The following is a 12,625-nucleotide window of genomic DNA, read 5'->3' as shown; positions in this document are numbered from 1 at the left end:
ATTAGCCGGGCAGGGTGGTGGGTGCCTGTAATCCCAGCTACTTGGGCGGCTGAGGCAGGAGAATCGCTTGAACCCGGGAGCTGGAGGTTGCAGTGAGCTGAGATCGCGCCATTGCACTCCAGCTTGGGCGACAAGAGCGAAACTCCATCACACACACACACACACACACACACACAGAAAAAAAACTGTATAAAGATGTAAGCAAGCTAAGGTTACTGTGGATGGCAAGGAATAAAGGAAATGTTTCTTGAGATGGATAAATTTTGAATTGAGTTTTGAGAAGGGGAGCGAAGGAGATAGATTGATGGGAGGAAGCAAATGAACATGCTGACAAGGTGGCAGCTGGAGCAGAGGGCCTGGCTGGAAGAAGCTGCTGTGGGAAGACTGAGGAAGGGGCTGTTGAGAGGGGACTCTTATGTCCCTACTCTTATGTCCCCGCCAATTGTACTGCCCTGGGATCTCTTTTGTCTCCCATCCTCCACATTTTCTCTAACTTAGAGGTGCTTATCCTCATCCTTCAGGAACCATTAGACAGAGTTTAAGAGGCTCAGAGCCTCTTGATTTATGTGATATCAACAAGAAATGTATTTCCAGAAAAATTTCTCTCTGTATATTTAGGTGAAAACCCAGGTTTTTCTCAGTCCATGGACTAACAGAAAGCTCTGGAACACACATGGTAGATGTGTGAGCAGTTTCCTATGAATATATACTTTTTAAAAAGGGGGACACATATAAGAGATGGCTTTCACCAACATGTGAATGGTTTGAGTTCAAAATGAATTTAGCTACTTTCACAAAGCTTCATTTTCTCAGTGAACACAATGAGAAATTTACATGGAGTTACTCATAGAGGGTGATAATGTTCATCACAACGCTTCATCACAATGATGCCTATGAAGCCTTCAGAGAGATATTTTAGAGATTGGATCCTATTTGCTTCAAACCTGCCACAAACTTCCCTCCCCAAAGACCTGGATTATGCCACTCTTCCTGCCGACACTTTCTTCCCTTCTAATTTTCATCTTCTTCTTCTTCTTCTATGTTTTATTTTTTTGAGACGGAGCTTCACTCTTACTGCCCAGGCTGGAGTGCAATGGCATGATCTTGGCTCACCGCAAACTCTGCCTCCCAGGTTCAAGCCATTTTCCTGCCTCAGCCTCCCGAGTAGCTGGGATTATAGGCATGCACCACCATATCCTGCTAATTTTGCATTTTTAGTAGAGACGGGGTTTCTCCATGTTGGTCAGGCTGGTCTCGAATTCCTGACCTCAGGTGAGCCACCCACCTCAGCCTCCCAAAGTGCTGGGATGACAGACATAAGCCACCACACCCGGGCTTCCCTTCTAATTTTCTAACCTGTTTTCTTTTACATCCTGCAACCCCTCCCATGTCATTTATGAATTCTTGGCCCTCAGTATGTTCTTGGTCCTCTGAACTCTCATTTCTCTTTTGGTTGTGCCATAATGTGGCATTGTATTATTTTTTTTAATGTTCATGACCTCATTACAAGAATATGAGGACTTTGATATGCAAAGACCATTTCTTTGTATCTCTAGTGTCTATGGTAGCTAAGTGTTCATGATGTATTGTTTATAATTAAGACGTTAGGGCATTTCTTCTATTTCTTCGTACTTATGTTTCTCTTAGTGTAAAATAATGACAAGATTTCGAATATTTTGGAGGTCAAGAAGATTGTGGTTATGCAATATTTTTTGATTTAGGAAAACCATTTCGTAAAAATGCCGTGGAATTATTGTTATTATTAATTGCTAAGTTAGTCATTCATGTGTCGTAAAATTGTTCTCCAGACTTAGATATATCTAGACAACCATCTGAAAATATATTTCGAAAGCTGATGTTGATCATGCGATATGCCGTAAATAGATTAATACCTTGCACCTGTGAGTAGACTAAGAATTGAAAAAGAAACAGCAAACGGAATACGTAGTGTTTTTAGAAACTTTCCATGTTGAAGTGTCTTAATGCTTGAAGCTAAAGCATACTTATCTCATATTATTAATACTTCACTCTGAAAAATAATATTTAAACCAATGAGAGTTTAGTCATGGGTTTGATCAGGGTGCCAGGATGTATGTAACTCTAAGGGGGACATAGATTGGTTTCTAGTTCTTGAGTTAGTTGTTTCTGCTGAATTTCTGTCAAGTATGAAACCACAAAAGGAAATGAGCTTGCGCCTATGTCTCGTTGTAAAAGTCAAAACTTGAGTTCAACGGAACATCCCTACTAAGGAGCAAGTAGTCTGTTCCTATTCTGACCGAAGCAATTGACGAGGAGTCTGGAGTACTTGGGACTGGCCATGAGAATGAGGGAGAGAGGCCGTGAGTAAACATTGCAGGGCAGAGTTAATATATTAAAGTATCTGTTTTCAAGTAGATACCCCAAATGTTTTGTTGTGCCTGTGTACAGCCAGAGCTTCTACTTGTTTTTATTCCTGTTTTGGTTTGTAGATTTGTGTGTAATTCTAGCTGAAATATAAGTATATGTCATCATCGTAATTGCTCGTTGTTTTGTCAAAACATCATGGTAAAAATATTTCAACCAGAAAAGGATGTATTTCCTGTTGAGCTGCTGCACACTCTGAAAGTTTTAGCTGGTGCTTCTCAGCTGTTGGCAATGCAATGTATTTGTGCCCTTGCAAAAACATAAATATGTGCTAAGCTGATAAATAATTTGAGGGTTTCATCTGAATCCAAAGAAAGAGATGGTAATGTTTACTTTATATTTAGTATAATATAGTAATGTTTACTATATATTTAGTTTAATATTTAGTATATAGACTAAATATTAGATGTACAAACCAGAAGGACAATGCCATCGCCCTTATGAATGCACATCTCTTGAAAAGCATTTGGCCTTGGTTTGCACCCAGTGCTTGTAACCTCACTGTGTCTTTTTTAAGGTACAGCTCCGTGGTAAGAAAATGAAAGCAACATTTTCATGGTGTGTGATAAACACTAGGGATATAATATAAATTTTATATATCTATCTATATCTGTCTATCTGTCTATCTATCTATCTATCTATCTATCTATCTATCTATCTATCTATGTATAATCCAGCTGCTTAGTGGAGATATTGAATACATGAGTGTCAAGGGAAGAAAAAAATTTTAAACTTAAGTGATGCCCTGTAGTCGTGTATAATAGTACTAGTAGCTACAGCATAGTAATGGCCAGCTGTTGTCAGGTCTTTAGTATGTATCAGTCAATTTTTTTTTTCTTTTGAGACAGAGTTTCACTCTTGATGCCCAGGCTGGAGTGCAATGGTGCGATCTTGACTGACTGCAACCTGCACCTCCTGGGTTCAAGCAGTTCTCCTGCCTCAGCCTCCTGAGTAGCTGGGATTACAAGCACCTGCCACCATGCCCGGCTAATTTTGTATTTTTTAGTGGTGATGCGGTTCACCATGTTGGCCAGGCTAGTCTCAAACTCCTGAGCTCAAGTGATCCGCCCGTTTCAGTCTCCCAAAGTGCTGTGATAACAGGTGTGAGCCAGCGCGCCTGTCCTTACCAGTCAATTTCTTAAATTACCCTCTTGTTTGTATAATATTACCATATTGATAGGACACTACTGGGCACATAGAGACACTTGTTTACTACAGACTAATGAATTTTTGGAGCAAACATAAGAATAATTTCCAAATGAAAGAAGTAAGTCGCAGAGAAAATGAGGGACCTTGTCCTGGTCGTGCAGTTAGTCAGTGATGCATGAACTATTTTTGAATCTCAGCTGCCTCTGGATATTTAATCATATTTGCACCCCATATCAAAGACTCAAACTTTGCTGGTCTTATCTTGTACTGATTCTAAACAAGTACCCCAAATTTGTCCGGCTTTCACATTCCTTGTCTCTGAAATGGGGATAATATTACCTACCTATGTAAGTAATAGGTAATATTTTTCTATTATGTGGCCATCCTCCCTGCAGATATTGGTGAGTAAAGGCCTAGAGTTCATTCTTGGCTTATGGCCAAGATTTGGGGGAAGTGTGAGGAGTTACTTGTTCATCTTCAGTCTGAAGGGCAGGGGTTTTGATTCTCTTTTTTTTTTTTTCGTCTCACTCTGTCGCCCAAGCTGTAGTGCAGTGGCGTGATCTTGGCCCACTGCGATCTCCGCCTTCCGGGCTCAAGCGATTCTCCTGCCTCAGCCTCCCGAGTAGATGAGATTACAGATGCCTGCCACCACGCCTGGCTAATTTTTGTTTTTAGTAGAGATGGGGTTTCACTATGTTGGCCAGGCTAGTCTTGAACTCCTGGTTCCAGTGATCTGCCCACCTCAGCCTCCCAGAGTGCTGGGATTACAGGCATGTGCCACCACGCCCAGCCTCGATTCTTAGAAAATGATTACTTTGGGCAGTCCAAATAATAAAAGTATAGTTTGTTTGGCCATCAGTTGAACCAGGACTTTAACTACCAGCCAGACTCCTGACTCTTGCTGCTCTGTGTGAATGAAAGGGAAAAGGCTGTATTCACCAAAGAGTTCTCAATCTGAGAGATCCAGCAGAAGATCAGAGTGCACGCAGCCCTCAGAGCTAGAGGGGTAACGGGTGCTGGAAGGATTGTTTTCTTCGGTGCTGTTTAGGGTACGGTGTAAAGTGACACAGTTTGTCTCCAAAACTGTTAAATCTGTGTTTCCTTAGCTTTTTCCATTTCTAGTAGGACCTATCCCAAGTGAGTTCACTGCCCTTTGACTGTTCTGTATTATTCTGCCTCCAAAAACCTCAATGAGAAACTAAATTATACTAATGGAGAAATACTTAGTAGGTTCACCAGTGTCACCCAACCCAGAAAAACTTTTATTTTAAAAGATCAGAATTGAATCAAAAGAATAAATTTCTCGTGGTGGCCTTTCAAAATTTATGGTAGGTTTTGGGGCTCACTCTGTAGGCAACTCACTATACCTAAGGCTGGCCTTGGGATACGTATCCTGGGCTCCTGGACTAGTTTACAAGGATGTGGAATCACAGATATTTAGGTTTGTGTTATCTGTCTAATCACTAACAGAGCCAATCCAAGGCAGAATTAATAACTAGAAAGTGTGTAATACCTTAGAAATATTTTCATTTTCATTTTAAAAAGGAAATTTGTTTGAAATACATAAAAAGTAAATGTATTAAGGAGGGAAAATGTCTTAAAACAAAGCATAGCAAAATGTTAACAATTTGAGCCCAGGTAGTATATAATGAGTGCTTACCAAACAATTCTTTCAGCTTTTCTGTGTCGGAAATGTTTTGTAATAAAATGTTGGGGGTAAAATAAAATCGATGGGGACATGTTTAGTTCAGTGGAATGAATAGCGGAATAGCTAGCATTATGACAAAACTGTGGAAGAACATCTTCAAACCTTCTTACCAAATCATATTATGTTTTGCCAACATGTAGTTTAGCTCAACTAGAAACATTCCTTAGTATTTCAACCAGCACTGTGAACACAAGAGTACTATATTTTGAAATCAGAAAATTTTAGAATTCTGGAAAGGATAATTGTAGACCTAGAGATAGGAAAACAAGTCCATTGTATATGTAATGTATAAGAAACTCTCAGACCTCAGTAATAAAAAGGCAGTCTAATTAAAAAAGCAGACAAAGGATTTGAGTAGATAATTCTCCAAAGGAGATTTGCAAATGGCTAAGAAACGCGAAGAGTCTCAGTATTGTTAGCCTTCAGGGAAATGCAAACCAAAACCGTCATCAGATACCATTTCACATCCATTAGGATGACTGTAGTCAAAAGTGTTGGTGAAGATGTAGAGAAATTGGAATCCTACTGCTGGCGGGAATATGAAATGGGCAGCCACTTTGGAAAACAATCTATAGTGTTACCATATGACCGAGAGATTCTACTCCTAGATAAATACCTAAGAGAAATGAAAACATGTATTCATACAAACACTTGTGCACAAAATGTTTATAACAGCATTATTCAGAATAGGCAAAAAATGGAAACAACCCAAATAAGATGAGTTGATAAATACAATGTGGTATATTCACACAATGGAATATAGTCAGCAATAAAAGGAATGAAGTGTTGATACATGCTACAGTACAGATAAATCTTTAAAATATGCTAAGTGAAAGAAGTCAGTCATAGAAGACTGCATATTGTATGATTCCATGTATATGAAATGTCCAGAACAGGTAAATTCATAGGGACAGAAGGGAGATTAGAACTGTGAGGTAAGTGAGGAGGAGCAGTGGAATAACTGTTGATGGCTAGAAGGTTTTCGTTGTTGTGGTGGTGTTGGTTGTTTGAGGCGGAGTCTTGCTCTATCACCCAGGCTGGAACATAGTGGCACAATCTCGGCTTACTGCAACCTCTGCCTCCTGGGCTCAAGCAACTCTTCTGCCTCAGCTACCCAAGTAGCTGTGATTACAGGTGTGCACCACCATGCCTGGCTAATTTTTGTATTTTTAATAGAGACAGGGTTTCACCATGTTGGCCATGCAAGTTTCGAACTCCTGACCTCTAGTGATCCGCCCGCCTTGGCCTCCCGAAGTGTTAGGATTACAGGCGTGAGCCACCACACCTGGCTTTTTTTTTTTTTTGGAATGATGAAAATATCCTAAAATTGATTATGATGATGATTGCACAAATGCTGTGAATATACTAAAAAGCACTAAATTATACGTTTTTAAACAGGTGATTTTGTATGATATGTGAAATATATGTTAATAAAGCTATCATGCAAAGAAAAAAAAAAGAAGGAAAAGAAACAAAAATAAATAAATAAATAATGAAAACTGCAGAGAAGTAGAGGAACTTGCCTGGAGTTCACGTGTCAGTATGGAGCTGAGCCTCAGGACACCTGCCCCCGCTTCAGGCCGCTTCACTTCGATGCTGCCGTCTCCCTCACTCTCCAGATACCCGAGGCTCGTCTTCCATCCTTTCTTTTCTTCCTTTCCTTCTTCCTTCCCTATTTTTACTCTTTTCTTTCATCTTTCTATTCTTTTTTTCTTTCTTTCCTTTGTTTTCCTCCCTTCTTTACCATCTCTCTTTCCTTTTACTTCCCTTCTTTCCTCCTTTCCAAACTCTTTTCCATTTCTTCTTTCTTTCTTACATTCACTGGTCATGTATCCTATCTATCCTCAACCAACTGTGTGAAATTGCATTATCCAGAACCTTTAATAAGCTAATGTGTATGTGAACCTTCAGGAAATAACTAGAGGATTCAATGTCTCCCACTTGTATAATAGCAAGTCCTGGACTTCAGGAAACAGTGGGCTAAAAAGATGTACGACTATCATTCATTTTAGTCCTAGTTTATTTGCTATTTTCCTTGGGGTGTGGGCTTCTCTCTGATAATCATTTTGCCTATTCTCCTGTTTTAAACTTTTCAGCTCTCCTTAAGGCGGCAGCAAATAGGTGAAAGATTGAACGAATGGGCAGTCTTCAGTGAAAAGAACAAGGAACTCTGTGAGTGGTTGACTCAAATGGAAAGCAAGGTTTCTCAGAATGGAGACATTCTCATTGAAGAAATGATAGAGAAGCTCAAGAAGGTATGGAATGCATGGCTACTTAGGTTTTCATTCTTCATAAGGCTTATGTATACTTCTCACAGGTACAGAGGGTGACTTTACTCACAATTACCTTCCTGTCAAAGGAGCAGTATATTTTAAACATTTTATCTTTTTAATATAAAATAAACTTGCAGCCAGGTGCGGTGGCTCACACCTGTAATCCCAGCACTTTGGGAGGCTGAGGTGGGTGGATCATGAAGTCAGGAGATCGAGACCATCCTGGCCAACATGGTGAAACCCCGTCTCTACTAAAAAACAAAACATTAGCCGGGCGTGGTGGTGCTCGCCTGTAGTCCCAGCTACTCTAGAGGCTGATGCAGGGGATTCACTTGAACCTGGGAAGCAGAGATTGCAGTGAGCAGAGATCGCGCCACTGCACTCCAGCCTGGCGACAGAGTGAGACTCTGTCTCAAAAAAAAAAAAGTATCCAACATAAAATAAACTTGCACGAAAAGACCTGCTTTACACATAAAATATATAGGATACTTGCAATATGTGATGAAATAGAGCATCTACTATTCAGTTCAGTATTTGGGGCTCTTAGCTACCTGTTCTGTAGGAATCTTTTATATGTATTATTTTTCTTTCCTTTTTTTTTTTAGTTTCTTGTGTATTTTTGTTTGTTTGTTTTTAAAAAGGTAAAGTCACTAGAGAGAAACTGAAAGAAAAGATTCTTAAGATAAATTGAATTGATATTTTCTCTCTAAAATATGGTTTGTAGACCATAGATAGGAATTAAGAGTTTCCTGATAATTTCGGCTTCATATTATTTTAAAGGTATGGATATATTATCAAATTATTTTACATATTCATTTGGATCCAGAACATTTCTGATGTCTGTATAAAGCTGATCAAATTTACTAGCATTTTAAAATTTTTGATGATTTCGGCCGGGTGCAGTGGCTCACGCCTGTAATCCCAGCACTTTGGGAGGCAGGACAGGCGGATTACCAGAGGTCAGGAGTTCAAGACCAGCCTGACCAACACAGTGAACCCCATCTCTACTAAAACTACAAAATATTAGCCGGGCATGGTGGCACATGCCTGTAGTCCTGGCTACTCAGGGAGCTGAGGCAAGAGAATCACTTGAACCCAGGAGACGGAGGTTGCAGTGAGCCGAGATTGTGCCACTGGGCTCCAGCCTGGGTGACAGAGCGAGACTGTCTCCAGAAGAAAAACCAAAAAAAAGAATTTGGTGATTCCAGTGTTGTTTCCACAGTGTTTGTGAACAATCAGTGATTTTAATGTTATTTTAGTTTGTGCTTGTCGTTAGTACATATCACCATCTAATGTACAATGTATTTTTTGTATTTACTTATTCATTGTCCAAGTGGAGACCCCACTGATCTGTCAGCTTTACAGGAGCATGGGCTTTGTCTATTTTGTTCATTGCTATATCCACTGCACCTGAAGCAGTACCTAACTTCTCATAAGCACTCAGCCAGTATTTACTGCATCAACAAATTGTAGCTTCCTTTATTCTGAAAAGAAATACAAATGATTGTTAAGAAAAATTATTTCTATCCATATGCACACAGTCCAAGAGGATTTATCCATTGGATCAATCCAAATGAATAAGCATTTGTTTACTTGGTATTATAAACATTAAAATTCTTGGCTGAGATGATACAGATTTCATTTTAGCATCTGCTCACGGTTGCCCTTTGCTAAGTTGCTGGGTGTCAGAGAATGCTATCAGTGAATGATTAATGCACTATAGGTAGTAGAGTAAAATTTGCTATAGAATAAATTTTGATTAAATTTGTCTCTATTCTCATTGCTTTTTTTACTAAATTTAGGATGTATAGATATACATCCTAAAGTATGGGAAGTGTGAGAGTGTGGGGAAAAAAACCATCTCTTTAACAATCTATAACCATAACTTAAAATTTAGAAAAATTTCAGCTTTTCATATAGATTGTATTACATTATTTGGCACAATGTTAGGAATATTATTTAAAATGTTAACTACCTTGTGTATTAATAACTCATGGGTTTTTTTTAAAGGGCTTATGAGTTTTCCTCTTTGTGGCGTCTCTTTTGTAAAGGAAAATAACATCAAGGTTTGGTAATTTTGGCAACATAGAAAAAGGCAGTTGTCAACTGGAAAGTGCTAATAAGGTGAAGGAAAAAGAAAAAAAAAGAAAAAGACAATTCATTAAAAAAACTGAAGCCAAGATATTAGTGTCTGTTGGTATTAACACTCAAAAATAGTTTGATTTTAAAGACAATCCAAGAGGATTATTTTACTATAAATACTTTTTAAGTCTTAAAGTAATTCCTTGAAAGAAACACTTCTCAATAAAATCATCTCAAATGTTTGCTGAAATATTATAATATTAATAAATGCATTCAACGTATTGGTCTTTGAATCCCATTGTGTTGAAATAACATAAAAAGGAGGGTGGGCGGGGCTGCAGGCATGAGGACAGCAGTCAGCCCTGGAATGGAATAAAATTTTGTTGGTCCCTACCATTCCTTTGGGGCCCTTAGGCTTAGGTAAATGACTTGGGAGGATAGCTCTGTTACTATACTAACTTTAGAGCAAGAGAAGGTTAAAATGTTCACACTCATATAATACCTGTCTTCATATATTATTTTGCTGAGAAACTTTTTATTATGTAACCGGAGCTTAAGCCAAAAATAAAAAAGTTGATCCTAAAGACTGGATCCTGTCACTGTGGCAAGAGAGTAAGAGGGTCATTGGGGATAGCAGTGGCGGTGGGGGGGAGGGGACTGTCCTTTCATGTCACTTAAATCACACCATTTCGTGCTTATCTCTTGCAAGTAGACCATATGGAGTCTGTCCTCTTTAACTCAAACAACTTAAGAGAAGCTAGCAGAGAAAGTGAGTAAATCAAGAAGGTTTGAAGCCCATCGATTCTCTATAATTAATAGTTATTATTACTGAAAGTTAATTTATCATTGATTTATTTACTGCAAAATACTGACATTGTATAGAGGATAGCTCTTTTAAATGAAGGAACTCGTTTAAAATACTCCACACACATAACATAATAGACACACACAGTCACATTTACATATATACACATATATCAATTGCATATGTATGTGTGTGTGTGCATTTCATAAGTCTCTCGGCAACTATTTGTATGAGAATTTATTCTAAGTATAACATCAGGTTAGTGTTGAGAGAAATAAGGTATAATTTCCCAATACTAAAATCCTTTAAGCTTTATATTTTATATCTATCTTGTATTGTTTTTAATATGTATTTCAGGTAAATAGGAAGCAGCATCCTATTTATTTCGAGAACGTCTATATAAAAATTCAATCCCAACTCTGCATACATAACGAAAATAATAGGCACTACTAATACTTGTGCACATGGGCTGATGTCCACATGGTATTCCTATGCTCAAACTATTTCCAAGCAGTAGAAAACAGTAATTATCATGTTTCTAGTAGAGCCGGGCTGGATGCATTAAGAATATGCTTTCTGACCTCTGTGATTGCTATTTATTACACAGGATTATCAAGAGGAAATTGCTGTTGCTCAAGAGAACAAAATACAGCTCCAACAAATGGGAGAACGACTTGCTAAAGCCAGCCACGAAAGCAAAGCATCTGAGATTGAATACAAACTGGGAAAGGTTAACGACCGGTGGCAGCATCTCCTGGACCTCATTGCAGCCAGGTAAAGAGGACCTGAGTCAATAGGACACGTGTAGGCAGCATTTTAAAGCCTTTCAGTCTGCCTTTCATCAGCCAAAGATAATCCAATAAATCAGTCTCTCTTTCTGGGTTATCTCAGCATTTTCAAAACTGTTCGTGCTCCTCTCATAATTGGCACTTTCATTACTTTGAAAATTCTCCTCTTATTTTATAAATCTTGTGTTGTTTGTATGTAGCTGCAAGAAAGAGAGAGAGAGTCATATCTAAACAAAACTCATTCCCAAGAGAAAATTCTTTATTTTAGGGCTTCATGGGTATTCAAACTCCTATCAGGAAGAAACTGCTGACCAGTATTTGTGGAGAGTGGTTTTGTCTGCAGTAGCCAAAAAAAAAAAATTACTAGTTAGCAAGGTATGGAAATAAATCTGATTATTGCCACTCCGCTCGGTTGTAAAAATCAGCTGCTGCGTTACAGTAATGAGCTTAGTGGTAACTATAAGCCTTTGCCTCATACCTAAGAGGAATATTATGCTCACTTTCTGTTGTAGAAGGGTAGGGTTGGGCAAGAGAGATGAAAGTCATAAAGAAAAATATATGAGGGTATTTACTAGCAATATAAAAGTCTAATATGAATGATGCACTATGTTATAAAAATGCTCTATGCTATTAATATAAAAAGGAGTGAATTTGGCTTCATGTTGGAACTTAGGCACCCTGAGGTCAGGAAACTTCCTCCATTGTATTCACTATATGTTACAAGCACTGGGAACCGTGCCTAAATATGGATTCAATGAATACTTCAATGCATAAATGAATACTTGAATATTTGAGTAAATGTTCTTCATGGCAATTAGGAGAGCTGGAAGGTTACAAATGGTGCCATTTGAAGTCTATCCCACAATACACTTTTAAAATCTGGGTTTCTTTTCTTGGCCATGCTGCATAAAAGTGAACGTGAAACAATGTCCTTTCCATACCATGTGCTCACCAAAATCGCCTGTGGGCGTCACAATTCTGTATGCTGATTTTGAACACATTTCATATATTTCTTTTCTATAAGAGAGTTACCAAAAAGTATCCAACTCAAGAAAGTGAGATTATCATTTATTTCTGTGGCAGTGAAACAAAATGGAATAAATATATATCAACTTTTTATTTATTTATATTTATTTATTTAGTTTTGAGGTGGAGTCTTGCTCTGTGGCCCAGGCTGGAATGCAGTGGCACAATCTCAGCTCTGCAACCTCTGCTTCCCAGGTTCAAGCAATTCTCCTGCCTCAGCTTCCCAATCGCTGGGATTCCAGGCGTACACTACCACACCTGGCTAATTTTTGTATTTTTAGTAGAGATGGGGTTTCACCATGTTGGCCAGGCTAGTCTCAAACTCCTGACCTCAGGTGAGCCACCCGCCTCGGCCTCGTGAAGTGGTGGGATTACAGGTGTGAGCCACCGC

General features: G+C 38.7%; 1 protein-coding gene across 29 annotated transcripts in view; it reads left to right on the top strand.

The window, feature by feature from the left end:
* SYNE1 (spectrin repeat containing nuclear envelope protein 1) overlaps positions 1 to 12,625 on the top strand; it is a 530,711-nt gene that overhangs the window by 464,366 nt on the left and 53,720 nt on the right. For 28 of the 29 annotated variants that reach the window (XM_074037290.1, XM_005552157.4, XM_074037285.1 and 25 more), the window contains 2 exons: positions 7,357 to 7,515; positions 11,028 to 11,194. In XM_074037290.1, the coding sequence (XP_073893391.1) occupies positions 7,357 to 7,515; positions 11,028 to 11,194 (326 nt within the window). Of the gene's footprint in view, positions 1 to 2,223; positions 2,340 to 7,356; positions 7,516 to 11,027; positions 11,195 to 12,625 lie in introns of those variants that run through there. The other variant, XM_065542898.1, reaches the window with a different exon arrangement.

The sequence above is a fragment of the Macaca fascicularis genome, chromosome 4, assembly GCF_037993035.2.
Source record: "Macaca fascicularis isolate 582-1 chromosome 4, T2T-MFA8v1.1".
Taxonomy (NCBI): domain Eukaryota; kingdom Metazoa; phylum Chordata; class Mammalia; order Primates; family Cercopithecidae; genus Macaca; species Macaca fascicularis.
The sequence above is the reverse complement of the archived record's forward strand: the minus strand, read 5'-3'. Positions and strand labels throughout refer to the sequence as shown.